Source organism: Gadus chalcogrammus, chromosome 6, assembly GCF_026213295.1.
Source record: "Gadus chalcogrammus isolate NIFS_2021 chromosome 6, NIFS_Gcha_1.0, whole genome shotgun sequence".
Taxonomy (NCBI): Eukaryota; Metazoa; Chordata; class Actinopteri; order Gadiformes; family Gadidae; genus Gadus; species Gadus chalcogrammus.
Genome location: NC_079417.1, coordinates 11,168,956 through 11,193,064, shown reverse-complemented (window position 1 = coordinate 11,193,064; position 24,109 = coordinate 11,168,956). Strand labels below are relative to the sequence as shown.

Here is a 24,109-nt window from a genome sequence, read left to right as displayed (position 1 = left end):
ATTTGTTCTCAACTCAAAGCTGGGCTTCAGCTTGTGGAACTATTCAGTAATTCCATTATAAAAAGAAAATCCGAACTGTTAATACAATTTTGGCTGATGTTTTCAAAGCAAATTTAAACTCCCTGTAATCCCCCTCCTCCACCTCCTCCTCCTCCTCCTCCACCGCCTCCCCCTCCGCCACTTCCTTCTTCACCTCCTCCTCCTCCACCTCCTCCACCTCCTCCATCTCCTTCTTCACCTCCTCCTCCCACTCCTCCTTCACCTCCACCACCTCCCCCTCCTCCTCCACCATCTCCCCCTCCTCAACCTCCATCCTCACCTCCCCCTCCTCCCCCTCCTCCTCCTTCTTCACCTCCACCTCCTCCTCCTCCTCCACCACCTCCCCTTCCTCCACCTCCTTCTTCACCTCCCCCTCCTCCCCCTCCTCCTCCTTCTTCACCTCCCCCTCCTCCTCCTCCTCCTCCACCACCTCCCCCTCCTCCACCTCCTTCTTCACCTCCCCCTCCTCCCCCTCCTCCACCACCTCCCCCTCCTCCACCTCCTCCCCCTCCTCCACCTCCTTCTTCACCTCCACCTCCTTCTTCACCTCCACCACCTCCTCCTCCTCCTCCACCACCTCCCCCTCCTCCTCCCCCTCCTCCACCTCCTTCTTCACCTCCACCTCCTCCACCTCCTCCCCCTCCTCCCCCTCCTCCACCACCTCCACCTCCTCCTCCTCCTCCTCCTCCTCCTCCACCCAGACCACTGACGAGGGCTCCACCGTCTCGTGTGTGATCGAGCGCACCAGGGGGGCTTTGGATCACGTCTACGTCAACTACTCCGTCATCGGGGCCGGACCCTCTAGCCCTGGGGGGCCGGCGGAGCAAGACTTCGTCAATGCCACCGGGGCGGTGCTCTTCATGCCCGGACAGCGCTCCGAGGTGTGTGTGTGTGTGTGTGTGTGTGTGTGTGTGTGTGTGTGTGTGTGTGTGTGTGTGTGTGTGTGTGTGTGTGTGTGTGTGTGTGTGTGTGTGTGTGTGTGTGTGTGTGTGGGGGTGTGTGGGTGAGTACTGATTGCTACATTTGAGAAGGGAATGCAAGAGGAACAAGAAACACACAGAATAATACACTCATGTCAGTTATGTAAAGTTAGTGTTTGATTGGTATCTTAAACACTAACTTTACATAACTGTAAAGCACACAAATATGCATTCATAAATCAATTCAACATAATGGTCTAACAGCTGATAAAATACACTGAATGTTTGATTGCTGTTGATTCAAGATACTGTTATCTGACTTTTTCTGCATGTTAATGTTTCTTTACGTCTATCGCCATCTAGTGGTTGGTTGGCTTTCAGTTAGCAATGCTTTGCCTCAAATCAAAATATTATCAAAAAAGAACAATGACTTGTGGAAAACTATCATAATTCGAAGATAGTGACCCTTTTCGTAAACTACCGCCCACAAATGCATCCCAGAATGTGAGAAGTACAAACAGTTCTCTGTGCTGCCGGTTCCCAGGTGCTGAACCTGGTGGTGTTGGACGACGACCTGCCAGAGCTGGCCGAGTCCTTCCAGGTCACGCTGGTGTCAGCGGAGTCGGCTGATGGGAAGCCAGGCTCCACCCCCACCAGCGGGGCCAGCATCGACCACAACAGCTCCACCAACACCGTCACCGTCACCGCCAGCGACCATCCTTATGGTGCAGACGCTCAGCACGCACACGCATGCCCGCACGCACGCACACACACACACACACTCATGTACACACACACACACACACACACATACACACACACACACATACACACACACACACACTCAAAAGCACACACGCACACACACAAACACTATCATGTGCACACACTCAAACTCACATTCCTGTGCACACAGTGTTTTCCGCTTGTAAACATGTCGTTTGTAGACTATTTTTAGCCATTTAATCAGCTAACTTTACTGGCGATACAATAACTTAGCATATCTTTTATACTTGTGCTATTTATAGTGATGGCTTATCTGGGTCTTTGTCACATTGTACCTTATAAGAGGCTTATTGTTGTAATCCGATGTCAGCACAGCACTACAAACAATAACCCCCCCACCACCGCCCCCCCGTCTCTTCTGTTATTAACAATCACTCCACTGCAATATAATAATAAGAGTGTGTGTCATCACACTCACAAAACACACACACACACACACACACACACACACACACACACACACACACGCGCACACACACACGCACACACACGCACACACATGCACACACGCATGCACGCACGCACAAACTCACACACTCACACACTCTCCCTGCTGGTTCCAGGTCTGCTCCAGTTCCAGACCAGTCCTCCCGGCGACGGCCTGATCAGCCCGGCCCTAGAGCCGGCCCGCGTCTCGGTCAGCGAGGAGGCCGGGGAGGTGCCTCTGCTGGTGGGCCGGGCCCAAGGCCTTCTGGGAAGGCTCACGGTCGGGTACCGGACCACCCCCTTCACGGCGGCCAGCCCCGAGGACTATGAGGTCATTCGTTTTGCCGCTCATGCTCGATGTGTTTTCACCCGCTCTTTTTCAACATGATTTCCCCCCTTTTTTTTTGTGTTTTGTCGTAATTATTGATGTAGCCATTCCCTGTGGTGCTTTGTGGGAAGTATTTAAAATTGGTGATTATAGCATTTACAACCCTAGCGGGACCCCTTCGCTCTCCTGTTGCATTCTGGGTATTCAGTGAGCTGATGGATATTTGTGTTCACCTCTGCCAGGAAACAGAGGGGATACTGGACTTCCTGCCAGGGGAAAGGTTAAAGTTCATCACCGTGACCATTGCGGACAACCCGGTTCCCGAACTGGACAAGAGTTTCCGAGTGGAGCTCTATAACGTGGAGGGAGGAGGTACGAGCTTAACAGAACCACTGGCCTTTGAGTGCCGGGTTAGGAACCGTACCGCTGATTGGATCAATTGTCCACTCTCACTTCCTGTTCCCACTCCATTGATTGGGTGACTATCCTTTAGCATGTAGTGCTGTGTAGTTATTCTCCGCTTTGGTTGACTTGCTGTGTTCCTGTGTGACTGTGTGTGACGTGCACTTCCCTTTCCCTCTACCTCTACCTCTTCACCCACCCCGATACCACGCCCCTCCTCCTCCTCCTCCTCCTTCGGTTTGATTCTGACCTCTGACCTGCTGTGACCCCTGTGTGACCCCTGTGTGACCCCTGGTGTGTGATCCGTCAGTGGATCTGTTCCTGCGTGGGGAAGGAAGTGGTAGTGGGGAGAGTGACTCTGACCTCCTGCTTCCAGCCTTCCACCGAGGTGAGTCTCCCTCTACCCCCCTTCCCTACCCATACGCAAAATTACGATCCTACTATGGCCACGCCAATATCACGAAAAGACACGCCCGCCTCTATTTCTGATTGGTCCGTCACACACGTCAACCCTATCTTTGATTCTACTGTCTATGGATTCGACTACCGCACTTTTGTGGCTTAATATTAGCTGCTATGGTTAGGGTTAAGGTTAGGGGTTAGGGGTAAGGGTTAGGGGTTATGGTTAGGGTTAGGGGTTAGGGTTAGGGTTAGGGTTAGGGTTAGAGTTAGAGTTAGGATTTAGGGTTAGGGTTCTTTTGTGACGCTCTCGAATGCTCACAGTGACGGTACCATAGAGTTCTAAAGCGTCCAGTTGAGCTGCATGCAACCCGGCCAATCACAGACAGAGTAGGGCGGGTCTTGGCGTAGCCATAGAATTATTCGTAAATACGCTACCCGTACCCCAGCTGCTGCCCCTGGTCTCCTCCCATTGCTTCCCGGGCCCGGTCTCAACAGGATCACACGCTTGGCGTCCTAGTTCGGGACATTGATACGTGAAATGACCAAGTCGTCCCCACTTCTCACTCTTTGGTTATTCTACGTAGCTTACATCAAGATCCATACGAGCGAATGAATAACAATTATAATGCCATTACAGAAACAAATACAATATGTGATTCGGTTATTGCTACAAGGGCAGATTCACAGTTACGTTGCTCAAGTGGTAGTTAAACATTTTTGTGTTAACATTTCTCCTCACAATGAGCAGTCTGAAACACTTCGATCAGAACAGACCGCTCACTAACTAATTACCCGTTGGTGGTCGACTGATTGGCAGCCAACCTGGGGGACGCCGCCCGCATTACGGTGACCATCCTCGCCTCTGACGACGCCCACGGAGTCTTCCAGCTCAGCCCTGATTCGCTGGCTGTCAACGGAACGGAGCCCGAGGACGGGCGCAGTGCCGTGCTCCTGCAGGTGAGACAGGCTGACGAACCCGACGGACCGGGGGGAGAGAGACAGTCCAGCTCCAATGGGGGAGAGACCTCCAGTCCAGGAGAGACCTCCAGTCCAGCTCCACTGGGGGGAGAGACCTCCAGTCTAAACCCACTAGGGGAGAGACCTCCAGTCCAGCTCCACTTAGGGAGATACCTCCACATGGGGGGAGACCTTCCCTTGGGGAGAGACCTTCAGTCCAGCTCCACTTAGGGAGATATCTCCACAGGGGGGAGACCTTCACTGGGGGAGAGACCTCCAGTGCAGGAGAGACCTCCAGTCCAGGAGAGACCTCCAGTCCAGCTCCACTGGGAGACAGACCTCCAGTCCAGGAGAGACCTCCAGTCCAGTCTGCGTTTACAGTATCAAATGTTACTTTGGATAAAACGGTTAATATACTTTGTGTAAGGGCTGGTTGAGGGAAGGGGAAATAGGACTCGATAGCATGACTCGGAGGCAGAGGTCTGGGAAGAGAGAATGGTCTCTACCAGGGTCAGTAGTGGGAGATCAGGCAAACAATCCTTCAGGGAGAAGACAACGGCGTAGTTGGGAGTAAACAAGCAGGAATCAGAAATCCGGGAACCGTAATAATCACTGAGGAAATGCTGGGACGAACTGCCACAGTGGAAAGGAAACACGCTGAGGAAATACACCAGGAGGGGAATGTTATAGAGGGACAGGTGACAACAATGAAGGTGGGTGTTAGTGGGTGATGGAGGATAGTCAGAGATGCGAGAAACACAAGGACAGGGAGTAATCGATGAAGAGGGTGAGATGTGACATTTAGCCGTATTTTTGAATCTTAGATGTATGTATTCAGTGAAGTCTACGCAAATATTGAAAACACTTTGGATAGGTTTACCTTACCAGCGTCGCTCTCTCCTTGGCATCCTTCCAGGTGGAGCGCTCCTTCGGGGACCTCTCCAACGTGACGGTGTACTGGGAGGCGGGCCCCGGCGCCGCGGGGGAGCTGGTCGCCAGCTCCGGCAGCGTGACCTTCGGCGTGGGCCAGAGCAGGGAGGGCTTCTTCGTCAGGGTGGCCGAGGACGAGCGGCCCGAGCTGGACCGGAGCTTCGGCGTCCGCCTGGTCAACGTGTCCGACGGGCGGCTGGGCGAGCACGCCGGCGCCACGCTGACCCTGCTGGCCAGCGACGACCCCTACGGCGTGTTCGTCTTCGCCAACGCCAGCCAGTCGTTACGGCTGCCCGAGGCGGACGCCGTGGTCGGCCTCACCGTGCGGCGGCAGGGAGGCCTGATGGGGAAGGTACGTGGAGGGGGAGACAGGAGAGAGAACAGAGGAGGGAACCGGGATCAGGACCAGATTCGGTTCAACTGCACCGACAGAGATATATTGTTGTTTCTCCTTCTTCTGACTAATGTACTTATTTTAAGTCGCTTTGGATAAATGCGTTTGGTTAATGCCTTTAGTGTTAATGTAACTGTAAATGTAAATGTATTTGCCAAATAAGTACGCAGGTGAGGAATCCACGTGCTTTTTTCTTGGCGAGGCAGGGTTGCTGCACATTGGGTGTTTGGTTGTGATGCTGGGAACACTACAAAACACCATAAAACATTATTAAATATAATTAACATTATAAATACCCTGTACATTCGATATTAGACACAGGCACGGATTGAGATGTACAATTATGGTGCAGAGTGATGGAAATGATTATAGATTAGATATCACCACATCATAGGCAAATAACATTTGTTATTCGAATTTCATTTCATTAATTTGTTCCCTACCTGTAAGGTTATTTATTTGTGCTATTCAAACTGAATCCAGTGATGTCACGTTTACGTCACGTTGACAGGTGCGCGTGACCTATGAGACTCTGCGTGAGGCGGACCGAGCGCCCTATAGGACCCCCGGGATTGGCAGGGCCAGCGAGGGGCGGGACTTTGTACCCCTCTTCGACTCTGTGGTGTTCCTGGCCAATCAGAGCGAGGCCAACATCACCCTCCAGATCCTGGACGATGAGGACCCAGAGAGAGACGAGTCTGTGTTCGTGGAGCTGACCGGCGTTCACGTTGTGGAGGCGGCTCAAGAGAGGATTAGTAAGACGTTCAACATGTTTAGATAGATAGATAGATCATTTATTGTCCCCTTGGGGACGTTTTTCTCAGTGAATAGACAGAGACACATGAACGTTAACCACAACAACAACATAAAAACAGAAAACAACCGCTGACAAGACAAGACCCCAAAATCATATTTCCCATGTAGTACAAGGACACATCTAAGGTTGTTGGCTTTTTAAACCAACAATTAAAAACTTATTTTAGATGTTTGTTTAAAAAAAAGCTGATGGATTGTGGAATGAATTATTGTTTTGTTCTATTGTTGAAGAGGGCTGGGTATCGAAACCTGCTACCTGAGGGTAATAGTTCAAAGGTGGTGAACAGTAGGTTTTTTTGAATTTGCTCATTTTTTTACTGCTTTACTCTGAACTCCCTCTGTAGGTGGGTTCAAGACTATTCAAATTAGTAAGCCTGTGTTTAACCAAGGGTCGAAATAGACATGAGTCAGACCACAGATATCCTATATTATTTAGCATATATAACAACAGAATTGGATTTCCTATTTAGCTTGTAACTGCCATTACAGCGACAGCGTCTATTAACTAAGTTTTGGATTTCGAGGAGGAAGCACAAACTACACAAAACAGCGAGGGGGCGGGGCTTCAGACCACACCCCTACAGTCAGAGTTTATTAGCTGACAATGAGATGTATATTCATACACTTTCTGTCAAGATATTTGGCCGATGTGTAGTGTATACATCCTGCTGTGATATGTTTTAGGTTTTAGCATCCTGTTGTCTCTCTCTCTCCCATACCTTCCTGTCTAACCCACTCTATAATAAAAAAGACAATAATAATAACACATAAATCTTTTCAATCCAATCGTCGTCTCATCTCCCTTCCACCAGTTGTCGACTCCCCCCGGCTGGGCCCCCGGACGGAGGCCGTGGCCCAGGTCATCGTGGAGGCCAGTGACGACGCCTTCGGGACCCTCCAGCTGTCGGCGGCCGCCGTGCGCGTGGCCGAGGACTACGTGGGGCCCATCATCAACGTCACGCGCACCGGGGGCATCTTCGCCGACGTCTCCGTCAAGTTCCGAGCCGTGCCGATCACGGCCACCGTCAGTGAGTGGCCGGCGACGCCTCCGCGGCGCCTCGCGCTTATCTGAGGCACTGCTTGTGCCTGCATTTCACGTTTGTGCGTGCGTTGTGCGCGCTTGTACGTGCGTTGTGTGCGCTTGCCCCACCGTCTACTTTGTGAGGTTTCAGTGTACCAGTATTTCATCTGTGTTCAGATTCATATATAGACAACTTTATTAGTCCAAAGAGGGGGAATTCATTTGCAGCTTACCCAGTTAATGCACTTAAAACACTTCTCTCTTTATCATCGAACTCACAGACAGGACAAGATAGTTATATGTCAGAGGCAACAAATCAATGAGTCATTACACGTGTGTGTTTCTGCTGGGTGAGTCACGGTAACCTTAACCCAAGTGGGGTTAAGGTTACCGTGTAGTCTCGACTACACAGTAACATGCAGTCCTCCCTCCCTGGCAGGTGAGGACTATAGTGTGGCCTCTACGGACGTGGTGCTCCTGGAGGGAGAGTCCAGCAAGGCCGTCCCCATCTACATCATCAACGACCTGGTCCCGGAGCTGGAGGAGAGCTTCCTCCTGGAGCTCATCAACCAGACCACCGGGGGGGCCGTGCTGGGCGAGCTCACGCGCACCATCATCACCATCCTGCCCTCCGACGACCCCTTCGGGGCCTTTGGTTAGTGGGCGGACACTAGGGTTACAGTTAGATTGACGCACCTATGAAATCAGGTTGCGTTGGTCTATCAGTGTATTTAACTGTTAAACCCTAAACTTAGAGACACAGGGAAGTTTGATTATGTTTCTGCTCACTGTATCCTCTTCGTCCTCCTTCCCCTCCTCCCTCTTCCTCCCTGTCTTCCTCCTCCTCCCTCTCCTCCTCCCCCTCCTCCTCCTCCTCCTCCTCCCCCTCCTCCTCCTCCTCCTCCTCCTCCTCCACCGCCTCCTCCTCCTCCCTGTCCTCCACCTCCTCCCCCTCCTCCTCCTCCCCGTCTTCCTCCAACTCCTCCTCCCCGTCCTCCAACTCCTCCTCCACCTCCCCCTCCTACTCCTTCTCCTCCTCATCCTTGTCCTCCTCCACCTCCTCCTCCTCCCCCTCCTCCTCCTCATCCTCCTCCTCCTGCTCCTCCTCCTCCTCCTCCTCCTCCTCCTCCACCACCTCCTCCTCCTCCTCCCCCTCCTCCCTAGTCTTCCAGGCGGACCCAGTCACCCTGGAGGAGCCGGGGTCCGGCTCCGTGGAGGTGACCCTGCCCATCATCCGTACCGCGGGGACCATCGGGACCGTGGCGGTCCGCTGGCGGGCCACCGTCGACGGGCAGCCGGCCACAGGGGACCTCCGACCCGCGTCCGGGGAGGTCAGCTTCGCCCCGGGAGAGACCATGAAGACCCTCAGGGTGGAGGTCCTGGCGGATGACGTCCCTGAGATCACTGAGGTCAGGGGAAGATCACCCTGAAGCGTTGAAGTTGGTTTGGTTTTAAGCAAAGATGAAATGAACGTAGAGGAACAGGATTAAGTGTACGTGTTTTTGCGCTGTATATTGTTGTCATTTTGATTGCTCATATACAGCACGTTTACTGGACCTTAGCAGAGTGACCTTATTAGTCATCCAGTTGAGGGATTAAGATAGTCAGTATGGTGTTTACATGGCCACTAAGGTAACCGAGTTACAGTGACTAGCAGAAGTGACACACACTCTTAATCCAAACGTAACATTCGACGATACGTGATTGACTCGTGCTAATTCGGAACACCGGCTATACCGATGACGTGACGAGGATGATGATGAAGTTACCATGGTAACAAGGCAACAATCGGCTTTGCGTTGATCGTTTCCTCTTCACTATGCCTGCTAGACCATAAAAGTGGAGCTGACAGGCGCGAGTAACGGCGGGAGTCTGGGCAGGACCACGGCGGTCAACATCACGGTGCCCGCCAACGACAACCCGTACGGGACAGTGTTCTTCGACCGGGCCGTGTACCGCGTTCAGGAGCCCCTGGACGGCGTCTACATGGCCAACATCACGGTGCGCAGAAGGTAGGTCGTCCCCCCCCCCGTCGGCCTGGAGATACGGAGAGAGAGTCAGGTGGAATTAAACTCGTCTGAAAAAACATTCACTGGTAAGAAGAGCAAATTGAATTAACGGATGTCTTGGCGTATCCCTTAAAACACAGCCCCTTTTGCCCAACCCCTTAACACCTTACCCCTTAACACCGAACCCCTTTACACCTAGCCCCTATACACCTAACCCCCAACCCTAGAGACACAGGAACCTCTGATTATATTTCCTCTCACTCTGTCCTTTACGCTCTCCTCGTCCTCTGATATATTGTATACTGATATATTCGGACCAATCATTTGACATTTGATGAAAGTATCTGCCAAATATAAACCAAAATGACTTCCTCATCCACTCACCCCTGATTGGATCATCCCTTCCTCTTCTTCCTCTGTTCGTCACCCCAGCGGCGGGAGCTTCGGCCGCATGGAGATCCTCTACAGCACCTCGGAGGTGAGCCTGGAGGACCTAGTGGGCCTGGCCCAGGCGGCGGGCCAAGACCTGCTGCTCTATTACGACCCTCCCCAGCCTGGGGGCCTCACGTCTGGGGGAGGGGAGTTCAACATCACCGGCGCCGCCGAGCCCCTGACCGCCTGCGCCGCCGCTTGCCTCAGAGAGCCGGCCTGCGGGGCCTTCTCCCTCGCCACGGGGCCGCCGCCGGGGGCGTGCTCCTGGGCGACCTCCGGGGAGGAGCAGGGCGTGGCGCCCGTCGGCCCGGCCGTGACGTACGGGAGGAACGCCACGGCGACGGCGGTGCTGCTGGGCGGGCGAGCGGGGCCGGGCAGCGACTACACGGCGGTGACGGCTCGCCGCGGGTTCATGGAGGACGGGCGGGCCACCGCCCACCTCGCCGTGCCCATCCTCACCGACAAGCTGCCCGAGACGGACGAGAGCTTCGCCATCGAGATCCTCAGGGTAGGCCGGTGTTGAGTCGGGTGGAGGGGCTTTTATTTTGAAGGTGTCGTTGAGATTGTGTCGGTTTAGCGTGCTGATTCTGAATGATTATGTAATTCCATTTTATTCCAAATATTTTCAAGTTAAATCATTTCATTTGGTCTACCCAAACGACTTCATGATGAGTAATAAGTAAGACCCGCTGTGTGGACACCGCAGTTAGGGTTAGGTTTAACCCAAACGGACTGATACGTTGACGTTTTAAGAATATTATTTTCTTTACTCGTTAAACGATTCTCATCATACCTAATAATAACACGACCCCCTGTGACGCACTGTGGCGTTCCCCGTGCGTAGATAGAGCTGGTGAACCTGACGGTGGCCGAGAGGAACCGGCCCTCCGTGGGCCGGCCGCGCCGCGCGCTGGTCACCATAGCGATGAACGGGGACTCCTTCGGGGTGTTCCTGATGTACAGCCTGAGCCCCGACGCCACGGAGGACGGCCTGCGCCTGGAGGTGGGGGAGGAGCCCCGCGCCGTGGTGCTGGTCGTAGAGCGGCGGGGCGGCAGCCTGGGCCGCGTCACCGTGGAGTGGGGGTTCGTCGGGGGAGGAGCCACCCCGGGCGAGGACTTCACCGCCAGCGGGGGGACGCTCGTCTTCAATGACGGTACGCAAACAGAATCCAGCTTTAGCTTGACAGGAGTTATGTGAAGGAAACACTGGGATGTGTGCGCGTGTGTAAGGAAACACTGGCTTTTGGTTGGTTGATTGATTATTTATAACTTTAACGTTGCTGCCCCATCTCCCTCTCTGTCTTCCCCCTCTCCCTCCCTCCCACCCTCTCTGTCTCCCCTCCCCCCTCTCTGTCTCCCCCCTCTCCCTCTCTGTCACCCCCCCACTCCTCCCTCTCCCTCTCTGTCTCCCCTCCTTTCCCTCTCTGTCTCCCCCCCTCTCCCTGTTTGTCTCCCTCCTTGCCTTCCCCACTCTCCCCCTCTCCCTCCTTGCCCCCCCTCTCTCCCCTCTCTCCCTCTCCGTCTCCCCCTCTCCCCCCCTCCCCCCTCTCCCCCCTCTCTCCCCCTCCTCCCCCTATCCCTCGCCCCCTCCTCCCCCTAGGCGACGTGAGGCAGACCGTGGAGGTGTTGATCCGTAGCGACAGCGTGCCGGAGGACAGCGAGACCCTCCTGATCGGCCTGATCCGCACCGAGGGGGGCAGCCGCATCCTGCCCAGCTCCGACACCGTTACCATAGTGATCCTGGCCAATGACGACGTGGCCGGGATCGTGGGCTTCCACCCGGCCTCGCGCGTCGTCGCCACCAGAGAGGGTGGGGGTCCTTATCGATAATCAGAATAACGTTGGGTTTACATGGAGCGTTCCTCAGCACCTAGAAACACAAACGAAAGGGAAGGGTCGCGGGATTATCTCTCTGCGCTGATCTTTACTTTACGATGTTTGGGATGTGTGGGTTATGAGTGACATGTCTTATGACATATTCATCGGCTCACCATTGATTTATTCCCCCTTTTATCTTTTTATTTCTTTTTATTTTATTTTAGTATTTTATTTTATGTTTTCTTCATTCATCTAAAAACCTTTAATGGCAAGCCTTCAATGTTAACTTTCTAATAGTGGTGCACCCTTACGCCGTTATCGCGTTTTTTATTTGATCGTATGTATTCTCTTCAACCGTAGTCTTTTACCTGTGAGGTGCTTCGAGATATGGGCCATACAAACTCTCCAATGCATTGTTATTATCATTATTAGTCAAAAGCATCTGCTTTCACATTGAGGCCCGTTCTACCCTAGGATGAACACGCGCAGTCTCACTCTCTCTCCTCCCCTTGAACGCCCCCCCCCCCCTCGCGAGCGACAGAGGAGACTCCGGTCTCCCGTTCCCGACGCTGAGTGGCGGTGTAAGGGAATGCCGCCGCAGCAGACGGGGAGCAGGGGCAGTGTGTCATCGTGGCGGGTGTTGAGTATGCATGAGAGAGCAGCGAAACACTAAAGACCCTCTAAGGTGTAGCCTTACACCTCACATCGTCGGGACGAGCGGGAGACTGCAAAGATAAAGCGGCAGCGATGGAGTTTCATCAAGTGTTTTATCAAAAGTCACGATTTGACGATGCATCTGTAAATATAAAAAAAAAAAATAGAAAATGAAATATATATCCGCTTCGATTAACTTGCAGAGTGACAGTAGCCTACCTCCTGTTCATATAAGTGAATGCACTTTTAATTACATTCCAGGTATTTCCAATGTGTATAAAACAAAACTTTTAAAAATCATCATCTGCTTGTACCCTATACAGCTCAGATGAACGCTCAAACATGAATGCCGCCTGATATGCCGAAAGCATTTGTTTGTCTCCACACATAAGTTATAACAGATTGTTGGATGGATCTTTGTCGCTGAGTGTGCGTTGCTCTGTGTTCCAGGAGAGCTGCTGTCCTTGCTGGTGTTGAGGACGGCCCCTGGCCTGGGCAACGTCACGGTGGAATGGTCCATTCTGGGTCCCCTGCCGAACAGAACCTTCCCCAAAACCTCAGGGACGCTCTTCTTCACTCAGGTAAGACCGTCCTGAACACTGGATCAGAGGAATGGAAGGCTTGATTTGAGGGGTTCGTCAGGCTGGAACGTCTTCAACCAGGGCTCCACTGAAAAGACCCAAATTCCCTTAACTAAATATATGACCAGACACTAATTAGATGCTGACTTAATGAATCTAATTCATTTAATGTGGGGCACACATTGTTGCACGAAGGCACCTTTCATCCAGCATGCATTCATGTCATTGAGTCGGAGCAGGCGTCCAATGGATGGACTGACGTTAATGATTGATTTCAGTTCAGAGCAGGCTTTTGATACTCCTGTCTATATTGTGTACATGCAATCACTCAGGATGTTAATAACAGCCGCGTTCTTCACAGGGAGAGCTGAATGGCACCATTGTGCTGCAGCTTCTCGACGATGCCACACCAGAAGACCAGGACGAATACAGAGTGGTGTTGTCCAACATACGCACGTTTGGTAATCAGACTGTTGTCTTTGTCTTGCAGACTGGTCCGGGATTAGCTCACCGATCATCTCAGACACACATATACACTCTCACACACACACACACACACACACACACACACACACACACACACACACACACACACACACACACACACACACACACACACACACACACACACACACACACATAAACGGTTGTCTTTGTCTCAATGACCGCCCCTGGATTATCTCACCAATCTCCTCATGAATAAACCTCATTAATCAACATCATTCCGATTTTAGATTTGGTTTTGATTATCTGTCACTCGCCTCCCAGGGGTTCCAGTGACGGGCCAGGCCACGCTGGACGATCAGGGCACGGAGGCGGTGGTTACCATAGAAACCAGCGACGAGCCCTTTGGGATGCTGACCATTGCGGCGTCCTCCCTCCGCATGAGGGTGGAGGAGCGCGACCAGACAGTGAACGTCTACGTCCAACGGGAGTTCGGGACCTCAGGTGGGTGAGCTTGATGTGGAGGAGGCGTGGACTACTGAAGGTACTAGGTTAAGTCTGTAATACTGTAGGTTCAGTCTGTAATACTGTAGGTTCAGTCTGTAATACTATAGGTTCAGTCTGTAATACTGTAGGTTCAGTCTGTAATAATGTAGGTTCAGTCTGTAATAATGTAGGTTCGGTCGTATGTTGCTGTTTTGGTTTGCTCAACAGAATACGTACAAATATGGAAACGTTAGTAAAACACTGTGCGAGTTGGACTTAAAGAACGATAAAGAAACGATTAATGAATAAATAAATAGATTAACAAAACTAAATACAAAGATATTACTTCATAATAACAGATGCAATGCTTATTCAATTAAAAAAAACTGAAAAGAAAATAGGAAAATTGTTGTAAATTGTTCTATAGCACTCTCTTCATGCTGTCTGTGCAGGGGCCGTGAACGTCTCCTACGAGGTCATCAGAGGGGCCCTTAGCGACCTGTCCCAGGTGGAAGGGGACTTCGCTGAGCCCGGCCAGGACTTCATCTCTGCCGTGGGCTCCGTGGTGCTCGGGCCTGGACAGACCTCCGTGGCCGTCCCCGTCTCCATCCTGGACGTAAGCAGGCGACGCCCTTTCTGTTCCTTAAGATGATGCATGAAAAACGCCGGCTTCACCACCGTCCACGTTTCCTTTTCCCACCTCCCAGGACGACATTCCGGAGCGGCAGGAGTTCTTCCTGGTCAACATCACGTCCGCTGTCCTCATCACAACCCTCGCAAGGCTAGGTACATGTTTTGTTTGTTTTGTGAAAACGTATTGGAAGTGGCTTTGAACGATTCGCTGTTGCGTTGTTTGACCTGGTTTTGTGCTTTTCTGTACAGATTGCATAGACTTTATCTTTACCCCCTCGTTGTCTAACTTGTCTTTTGCATTTCTCACCTCTTTGCGTGTGTGTCGAGTAGAGGTTGTGCGTTGCACTCTATCAGGTAACATGAACATCAACTTTCCCCTTAGGAACCGCTTGCGTAGTCCACGCTTGAACTCCCTTACCGTAACTCAAACACAAATGTTACAGCAAAAAGAGAGCAAAAAAAACGTTAAGCCAGCAACCGCCGCTTTTGCATAATCCCAAACCGCAGCCTGATTTATGAATGGTTGCTTAACTCTAGAAAGCGTTGAGTTGGCAGAGTAGGTACTGAGAGCCCTGTTACACCGGGAGACTCCCATCATACTACAAGGTCCTTGCTCTGGCTTGAGAGATCTTTTAGTAAACACACACAGGCCTCCCGCCCGCCCTCCCACCCGCTCTCCCGCCCTCTCCCCCCCCTCTCTCTCTCTCTGGAAGCGCTCATTATGTGGTCGGGAATGGTAAGATTGATGCTTTCAGTGATTGAGGAAGCCTGGGGATTCGGTGGTAGCGCTGAATAGCACACAGTGTGGTGAGCGTAGGCTAAGCCAAGGCCCCTGAGCTGGCCTCCGGGTGAGTCCCTCTTGGACCTACAAGGGCCGGGAGAATGGGGGGGAGTGGGGGTACTACTCAGAGATGGGGGGGGGGGGGGGGGAGTAGGTCATAAATCAGTCTGCACATAAAGAGGTGATTTCTCAAGCTCCGGGGCCACTTATGGTCGACATGTTGCTCAGATATAAACCCAGGCTCCAAATGTAGCATGACGGAAGTTCAAAACCTCCCGGCTGTCCCCCCCCGCCATCGCAGCCTACCGTGTTGTAGACGCTTGCCCCGTAGGAGACACAAGCACATGGCCGCTCCATTCCCAGTGGTAGCAACGAGGTGCTTTGAACACAGAGTAGTATAAACATAACAACAACCCTTTTAATTGTGTATGTGTGTTTGTGTTGTCCTAGACACAAACGATTTAGTGGCGGAAATTAGCATCGACGCCAACGACGGAATCAGAGGAGTGATCGAATGGACAAACACCATGTGAGTGAACCCTCTGCTCTCCTTCATGTATCAGTAGAAACACTAGACGATAATAACAACCAAATGTAGAATCAGCAAGGCTGTGGCAAAGAGTATCTCAACAACTCAGTCAGTCGTAACAAGTAGACCCTTGACCTTCTTACTGGAATAATTTGGCCAAATCCTCCATGTGACCAGGTTTGAGGTGAACGAGTCGATGGGGGTGCTGTCTCTGGTGGCCTACAGGAACCGAGGGTCCTATGGGAACGTCTCCCTGTCCATACACGCTACTGACCTGAAGGCCCAGCAAGGACTGGACTACAATATCAACCAAACGGTCAGACCCCCCGCACGTATATGGGCACTCACACACACACACACACACACGCACACGCACACGCACACGCACACGCACACGCACACGCACACACACACACACAAACATTCATAGACGCAGCTTCCGTGTGGATCCATGTGTGTCCGCACACAAACTCGTGGGCCCACGATTGATCCGCTGAATAAACATCCTGTGTGCGCGTCCAGATGCTCCATTTCGTGGACGGCGAAAGGCACAAGTTCGTGGAGGTGCAGATCATTGACGACAGCATTCCAGAGGGACCCGAGAGATTCCAGCTGATTCTCTCTCTCTCTCTGCCCTCTCCTGGCCTGGAGCTGGGAACCAACACCACGGGTAGGAGACCTCGACAGACGTTTGGTTCCCATGACCAAGCACAACTTAAAACCCAATCCAAACCAGCGCTTCTATTGATTTATTTAGGCCCAATCCCATTTCCAAACGGGCCTTTTAACTGCGACCAACCCCAAAGCGCTGTAACGACATCGCACCGGTGTTCCGTGTGTCTCCGTAGCGACGGTGAACATCATGGCGAGCGACGACGGCCACGGCGTCCTCACCTTCAACGGCAGCCGCCACACGGTGCTGAAGGAGCCCACGTCGGCGTCGCGGCCCGGGGAGGGCGTGGCCACGCTGGACGTGATGCGCAGCCCCGAGGAGGGCACCTTCGGCACCGTCACCGTGACCTTCTCCGTCACGGAAGCCAACGGGAGCCTGGCCGTGGCCGACCTGAGGCCAGCGCAGGGCACGGTGGTTCTGGAGAACGGGGTCCGCTTCAAAGTAAGGGCGCGATTGTGAGACAAGCACAAAGAATAAAGAACCGAACAAATCACGCATCTGAGAACCATTGTACTCCCTAATTTTACCCCCTCATTGTCAAATTCGCCTCTTTGCGTTTTTGTCCGGTAGGAGCTGTGCGTTGCACTCTGTCAAGTAACATGAATAACAATGTTTGCCCGTAAAAACTGCAATGTGCTTAACATGTGTAGCAAAATGAATGCTAATTAAATAAATATGATGGAAAGTAAACCAGCGAGTGGAATACAACAGCACTCCCCCCAGACATAGATCACATAGATCATACATGGTAGAAGCAGAACACTGCAGAACTCTATAACTCTACCAAGGCAAACACAATACACCTGCGCACACAGTACTCTGGCTCACAACCAAAAGCCTGTGAAAATAGAAAAGTCTTGAGAGGAAACGTGCTTCTTAAATGAAATGCTGTGTGTCGTGGGTCGAAATCCTTCGACCCACGTTGCTGTTTCTCTTCACTTTCCAAAAAGCACAAAATGATATCACAGAACCCATTTTGGTTATGGATTGTTGCAGTATTTTAGACCGACATGCAAAAAGGGATAATCAAATCAACGTTAGAATGATGTCTAGGAATAGGGGAGATTCCTTTTTTGGTTGCGTTTGAAGCAGCAATATCATTTGGTTTGTCCTAAGTGTTGATTGTTTTGTTTTGTTTTTATATCCAGACATTGGAGATCTTTGCGATCCTGGACGCTGAGCCAGAAGCCAACGAGACCTTCACGGTGAGCCTGTCCAGCCCCACCGGAGGAGCTCGCCTGGGGGAGCAGCTCCAGACGTTAATCACCATCCTGGAGAACCTGGCCCCTTCCGGACTCTTCCGCATCGGCCCCTCCCTCAACAGGTGGCCCCCAGTCACCATGGAAGGATCTAGGACCCCCATTAAAAAGTCTTGCTTTGAGAGTGTTCTATCTCATGGGGGTATTAGCTTAAACAAGTGCATGTTCAGATATTAGATATTGGCGATAAATCAGAAAATAGGTTTTTAATGCAGCAGCACACAAGATATGTTTACAACAAATAAAACAGACCGTAGCGGCCCTAGTTCAACATAAAGCCCTTTTATACGTGTCATGGATACGTGTCACTACTGAATGGAATCCCTCTGAGGTTACAAAACTAACTTGGTGTTCAATACGAACATGATTTGTGCCCCCATTTCAATTCCAGTTGACTATGTCTAAAGTGAGGCGGCCACACATATGTTATCTGTAGGAATAATCTTTTTGTCTTCTTGCTGCATAGAACTTATTCAGAAGTGGTGGCCCATGAGGACGGCACGCCGGTCTTCCTGACCGTGTCTCGCAGCAACGGGTTGGAGACGGCTGTCAGTGTGGAATGGGAGACACAGGCAGACACAGCTATCGGTTCTGGTAAGATAGCCTTCTTCTTTGGTTTCAATCTCCATTGATCCATCCCTGTAAATTCACATATCTAATGAGCTGGCTCCAATACTGTATGCTGTTTTTAGCTCCAATCTATTTTCTATTTATTATACTACTTATGTATTTCACTCCTTTGGATTTACGTATTGACATTTAAAATTGTATTTCTTTAACGTTTTTGTTGTATTGCATTGCATTTGTAGAGGGCGATCTTCCAGTGATGGGGGTTTACCAGGACTTTGAGGAGCACCCCACCTCAGCGTGGTGCTCCATCCCAGCAGAGGCCTCGTCTCTGGCCATGAGACTGGACAGGTCCCCCTCCGTCGGGTCCACCCACACACTCGCCACTCTCTACCGCTGGCAAGGGGTGTTTGTTCCAGTAGAGGTAGAGAACCTACCCTGACTCTAAAGACCTTCTATATGCGGTATACTGTATCAGGCTGTTCTATGTTACACTGTTCAATACAATGCTTCGTTACTTTGCTAGTTTATGCTATGCTAGTGCTAGGCTAGGCTACACTACCATCCTACCATACTATGCTATTCTATGATGTGCTACGCTATGCTACACTTAACAATTACACTATACTATGCTGTTGAATAAATGACGAAAACAACAAAAGCTATTATTATATAACGATCCAATTAATTCTCCACCACACTGTAAACTCCCTCCTCCGCTGTGTGGTGTCCATAGTCTGTGAGGATCCAGGAGGCCAGCTCTTGCGTGGGGTTTGTGGTCAACGGCACCACCTTCATAGCCATCACCCACGGCAGGCCCATCTCCAACCCGGCTGCCAACCTCAGCGTCTTCAGACTAGAGCCAGACCTCAACATCACACTGGTAAATACTGCACTGCACTCGTGGTATCCAAAACGATGCACGTTTGTAATGTTAAAGTTCTTAAGGGCCTAGGTGTCTTTTCAAGTGTTGCGTCGTATTCTCTCTTATCTCTAGGAGCAAACCCTTGGTGTTGAAGCGCTGGATGTGAAACACTTCTCGGTCGAAAGCACGGATTATCTGATCACATCAAGACAAGTAAGACTGGAAACAACACCTTGTTAACCGCAGCTCCACTGTGTCTCAAGATCCCAAATGACCACTTCATTGAATGCTTCATTGAACTTGACATTTTCACAGCAAATCCCTCAACACTCGCTTCTCTGTTTTCCTTTGTTTACTTATGTTATTTGTTCTGTACTTGTTTTTCCTCGCTCCAGGTTTTCGTCCGCACCGGCACGCTCTTCGCTCTCTTCCAGACACTTGCCCTTCCTCGGGGCAGTGTCAGCGTTTCACCGCTGTTTTCCCACTCCTCTTCATCCTCCTCCTCCTCCTCCTCCTCCTACCTGGTCACCTGTGTAGACACGCCCTCAGACGGCTGCTCCATCCACCGCTGGGCCGGCGGAAGCTTCCAGAACGACCCCCTGACCCTCCCCCTCCAGGGCAGGGCCCACCAGGTGGAGGTCATCCAGGCGGACGGGGGGGTCACCCTCCTCTTCGTCGTCACCGACGGTGAGGAGACACGGCGACCACGTTTACACTCAAACAGACAGATCGAAAATCAAACCCAGAAATCAGTTGTGTTATGTTGAGCTATGTTCCCATAACTAAAGCGGATATCTGATTTGAAATGTGAAGTATAATATTGTCTCGTACTAAGTATTAAGTATTAAGAGACATCTTCACAAATGTCAATGCTTCCTGAGGACCTGATCCGCCCATGTTCGGCCAAGGATTTTTGCAATTTTTAAGTACATATTCTCCGTTTACATTGAGGGGTTTGTGCGGTCGGCGGCGGTGGGCCCGACTCACATCGACTGGCAAACGTTCAGAGAGGCAGAGAGAAAACCAGAATACGCATCCCCTTGGAGACAGAAAAACAACAACTCATTCACTGTAATTCCAACTCACTGACAAAGGCCATTATGGACACAGCGGTCGTTTAATTAAAGTTAGTTTCAGCCTGATGATCATGTCTGAAGACTGGAGGGCTAAGTGGAGGCCTCTGGCTGTTTGTAGTTTACAGCAAGGGGCCGATTCAGTGGTTTCGGTTCTAAAGAGAGGAGAACCAAAGATGGATGTTTAGACGCTATAATTTGTCACTGCTGGGTGTGTGTGTGTGTGTGAGAGAGGGAGAGAGAGAGAGCAGACCTCCTTCCTCAACATTACTATGTTGCAATAGCGCCAAAGAATGCAGTATAACCATTTGTGTGTGTTTGCTCTCCCCAGGTCCTAGTCCAGCCTGTGAGGTGTTTCGTTGGGCCTCAGGGAAGGCTCAGCCTGAGCTGGTTCAGTCTCTCCTCCACCCTGACCTCACCTCCATCCACCCCTTCACCCCTCCCTCTGGAGCTAGTACGTATAGACACTTATACAGCAGCATTGATACATGGTGCATCGTGTGCAATGGTAGGTAACTAGCCTCTCCTATAAGTGCTTTCATTAAACTTTAACGCACACTGTGTTTGTGTGTGTGTGTGTGTGTGTGTGTGTGTGTGTGTGTGTGTGTGTGTGTGTGTGTGTGTGTGTGTGTGTGTGTGTGTCTGTGTCTGTGTCTGTGTCTGTGTGCGTGCGTACGTGTGTGTGTACGTGTGTGTACGTGTGTGTATTTACGTGTGTGTGTGTGTGTGTGTCTGTGTGTGTGTGTCTGTGTCTGTGTGCGTGCGTACGTGTGTGTGTGTGTGTGTGTGTGTGTGTGTGTGTGTGTGTGTGTGTGTGTGTGTGTGTGTGTGTGTGTGTGTGTGTGTGTGTGTGTGTGTGTGTACGTGTGTGTGTGTGTGTGTGTGTGTGTGTGTGTGTGTGTGTGTGTGTGTGTGTGTCCGTCCTCTAGCCTACATGCTCTTGGCCGGCAGCAGCAGCTCGCTCCTGTACTCCTGGGGGTCTGACGAGGGCCAGTTCTCCCCGGTGCTGGGGGCCCCTGCGGCCCTCAGCTACCTCTCCCTGGCCGTGACGTCGCTCGGTGCCTCCAGGACCCTCCTGGCTTCCAGCGGGGCCACCGGCTCCACGCTCTACCTGTTCACCTCCGTGTCCAACCAGTCTGACTTCATACCCAGGTGCCCGTTTGTATTTGGTTAATTGTTCTTTGCCTTCCTGGCGATTTCTGATTTCTGATTCTGAAGTGGTTGTAGTAGTTTATTACAGTGTCTATTTATGTAGTCAGTCATTTATGTATTCATGAATAGATTCGACATCTAATTACTATCCGATAATATTACTTTTTAATTAAAGTTTAGGGTATTTAACAGACGCTTTTATCCAAAGCGACTTACAACAATATATCGCTGTCGGTACAGTAAGGATGGTCATAAAAACAAGTACCAAGCACTAACAATCGCTAGGTTAACCCATTCCCCATATACAACAGAGATAAATAGGATAAGATGCTAGAACATACATAAGTGCTTAAGAGGGGTGTTCTTATATTCAGGAAAACGAACTGGACCTAATATAACAGTAGACAGCGATGGTTCCTTCTGTGATCCTTCCCTCTCTCTTTCCCCTGGTGCAGCCACGGCGAGCTGCGCTTTGCCCCCGGCGACAGTGAGCTGGAGATAGCGGTCAACGTTCTAGACGACGACATCCCAGAGAGGGAGGAGAACTTCCGGGTCGCTCTGAAGAATCCCAAGGGCGGGGCGGAGATTGGGTTCGGCGGTCAGGTGACCGTGGTCATCCCGACCAATGACGACGCCCACGGAGTCGTCGGCTTTGCCCTGGTACGGTGTCATCCATTGTTTTCTGGGGCGGATTATTTATTCATGTTCTGGATAAAATAGTTTGGGGTTTCAAATTGGTTTTGGAAAATATCTTGATGATACCGGCAGATGTAATACGTGTGATGCGTGTTTTCTTTTTGATTGTTGCCAATGTATTTAAGATGAATGGTTGAAAGTCCTTCTCTGCCGTCTCTGTGCAGGAGTCTCTGTACATGGAGGTGGAGGAGCTGGAGCAGAACAACCTGATCTCTCTGAAGGTGGAACGGTTGAGGGGGACCTTCGGCAGACTGACGGTCCACTGGGTCGCCAACGGCAGTCTGCCGGACATATTCCCCACCTCGGGAGTGGTGAGCCAGCCCATCCGGGAACAGCTTTTACAAACCGAATTTCCTATTTCTGGATTCACAGACCTATTTTGAGCTGCGCTATGTAACTTCTCCAGTGCGGCCATTTACTAGATTAAAAAAATACAGGAGCTAAGAAGTTCGCCAGGATAAACACGTCAATCCATCCAGGGAAATTTTAACGATAAAGTGTTTTATTCTGGTCAACTTTTGACGCTCACCCCACCACGGCAAAATCTCAGACGGCAATAACTGTCAACTGTAGTTACACATCTAGCCACTATAGGCTGCTAATGGGAAAGCGTAGATGGTGCAGCTTTAAATAAAGAAGACTTCCACTTAATCACTATACCACCCGGAACATGCCCCAATCTCGTCTGATATCGGAAGCTAATCAGGGTCGGTCCTTTTTAGTACTTGGATGGGAGACCATCTGGGAATACCAGGTGCTGTAAGCAAAAAAAAAAGAAGACTTAAGTTGTGTTCGAAATCGTTCCCTATCACGGATATTGTGCACTATAAAGGGTGCTCGCCATTTTGTAGTGCTGTTCGAATTCTCCGTGGTTAATTTCATGCACTATATAGTGGACTTAAAGTACCCACAATTTGAGCGAACAAAAGATGTTCCCTACATGTTACTCCCGTATACCACAATGCAATGCGGTCGTGTTCTTCCGGGGGAGAAGAAGCTGAATAACCGCAAAAACGAATACATTTAATGATGGAGTCTCCGGCTTTCGTTTAGAAATGTCAACAATTTATTTGCGATTTAACATAGAAAATTTAACATTCAACATCAATACAACCACCAGCTTTCCTCGTGAGTTCCCGGTTTGTTTCAATGATGTGGGCGCACACAAATACCCGGCGCATTTTCTGACGCATAGTGACGTATAGAAATGTTCAGCGTAGTGTCCGAATTCTTGTTTGTTCGTTCCCTATATAGTGCACTATATCATAAACACTATGTAGGGAATAGTGAGTGAGTGAACAGGGAACGATTTCAAACACAGCTTTAGAGTCACCAGTCCCAAACAAATCTCAACCCGTTCAACCCTTTCTTTCCCTGCAGGTGTTATTGTCCGAGGGCCAATCGGAGGCCATCATCACGCTGTCCGTGGTGGCAGACGGCGTACCGGAGGGCAGGGAGCACGTGACGGTGGCGCTCATGGACGTCACCACCGTGGGGCTGGAGGAGCCGGCGCAGGCGGCCACCATCGCCCCGCGGCGGGCCCACGCCCTGCTCACCATCCTGGCCAACGGCTCGCCGTACGGGGTGATCGGCTGGCACATGGACTCGCTGTTCGCCAGGGTGCAGGAGCCCACGGGTGAGACATGAACCCCGGCGCTGCTGCTATGCTCATGCTTGGGTCGGCCGCTGGGCTGGCGGGAACTAGGCTACATCGGGGCGATTTGTGGCGTGTCGCGCTATTGGGCAGCGGTGGAGCGGCAGAGTGTGCGAACTGCTCGTGTTTTCGCCACAGCAGCCTTAAAAACAAATGAAACATTTTAAATAAATATGTGTTATGATGGAAAAGCTACGCAGTGTGTCTAATAATGAACTGTTTTATCATCAGGTCGTGTTTTTATTCATGGTGAGCTCTTGTTTTTGTTTGTGTCCTGTCAACATAGGAGTGGGATGTGTTTTTCTAGATTGGGTTTCTTTCTCGTGGGATGTCATGGTAACCACAAGCTGGGGTTTACTGTAAATGGGCGGGGGGGGGGCGG

At 51.1% G+C, this 24,109-nt stretch overlaps 1 protein-coding gene across 1 annotated transcript in view; it reads left to right on the top strand.

The window, feature by feature from the left end:
* adgrv1 (adhesion G protein-coupled receptor V1) overlaps positions 1-24,109 on the top strand; it is a 122,681-nt gene that overhangs the window by 43,004 nt on the left and 55,568 nt on the right. The window contains exons 23-57 of the mRNA XM_056592426.1: positions 741-920; positions 1,504-1,684; positions 2,309-2,502; positions 2,742-2,871; positions 3,212-3,289; positions 4,121-4,260; positions 5,177-5,542; positions 6,096-6,339; positions 7,213-7,428; positions 7,861-8,076; positions 8,586-8,830; positions 9,252-9,433; positions 9,863-10,370; positions 10,707-11,016; positions 11,463-11,672; positions 12,785-12,915; positions 13,277-13,376; positions 13,684-13,863; positions 14,298-14,461; positions 14,553-14,631; positions 15,710-15,788; positions 15,966-16,104; positions 16,311-16,458; positions 16,637-16,902; positions 17,610-17,785; positions 18,187-18,314; positions 18,530-18,711; positions 19,024-19,170; positions 19,285-19,365; positions 19,548-19,839; positions 20,557-20,679; positions 21,155-21,377; positions 21,833-22,037; positions 22,238-22,384; positions 23,454-23,709. Coding sequence (XP_056448401.1) covers positions 741-920; positions 1,504-1,684; positions 2,309-2,502; positions 2,742-2,871; positions 3,212-3,289; positions 4,121-4,260; positions 5,177-5,542; positions 6,096-6,339; positions 7,213-7,428; positions 7,861-8,076; positions 8,586-8,830; positions 9,252-9,433; positions 9,863-10,370; positions 10,707-11,016; positions 11,463-11,672; positions 12,785-12,915; positions 13,277-13,376; positions 13,684-13,863; positions 14,298-14,461; positions 14,553-14,631; positions 15,710-15,788; positions 15,966-16,104; positions 16,311-16,458; positions 16,637-16,902; positions 17,610-17,785; positions 18,187-18,314; positions 18,530-18,711; positions 19,024-19,170; positions 19,285-19,365; positions 19,548-19,839; positions 20,557-20,679; positions 21,155-21,377; positions 21,833-22,037; positions 22,238-22,384; positions 23,454-23,709 — 6,646 coding nt within the window. The remainder of the gene's footprint in view (positions 1-740; positions 921-1,503; positions 1,685-2,308; positions 2,503-2,741; positions 2,872-3,211; positions 3,290-4,120; positions 4,261-5,176; positions 5,543-6,095; positions 6,340-7,212; positions 7,429-7,860; positions 8,077-8,585; positions 8,831-9,251; positions 9,434-9,862; positions 10,371-10,706; positions 11,017-11,462; positions 11,673-12,784; positions 12,916-13,276; positions 13,377-13,683; positions 13,864-14,297; positions 14,462-14,552; positions 14,632-15,709; positions 15,789-15,965; positions 16,105-16,310; positions 16,459-16,636; positions 16,903-17,609; positions 17,786-18,186; positions 18,315-18,529; positions 18,712-19,023; positions 19,171-19,284; positions 19,366-19,547; positions 19,840-20,556; positions 20,680-21,154; positions 21,378-21,832; positions 22,038-22,237; positions 22,385-23,453; positions 23,710-24,109) is intronic.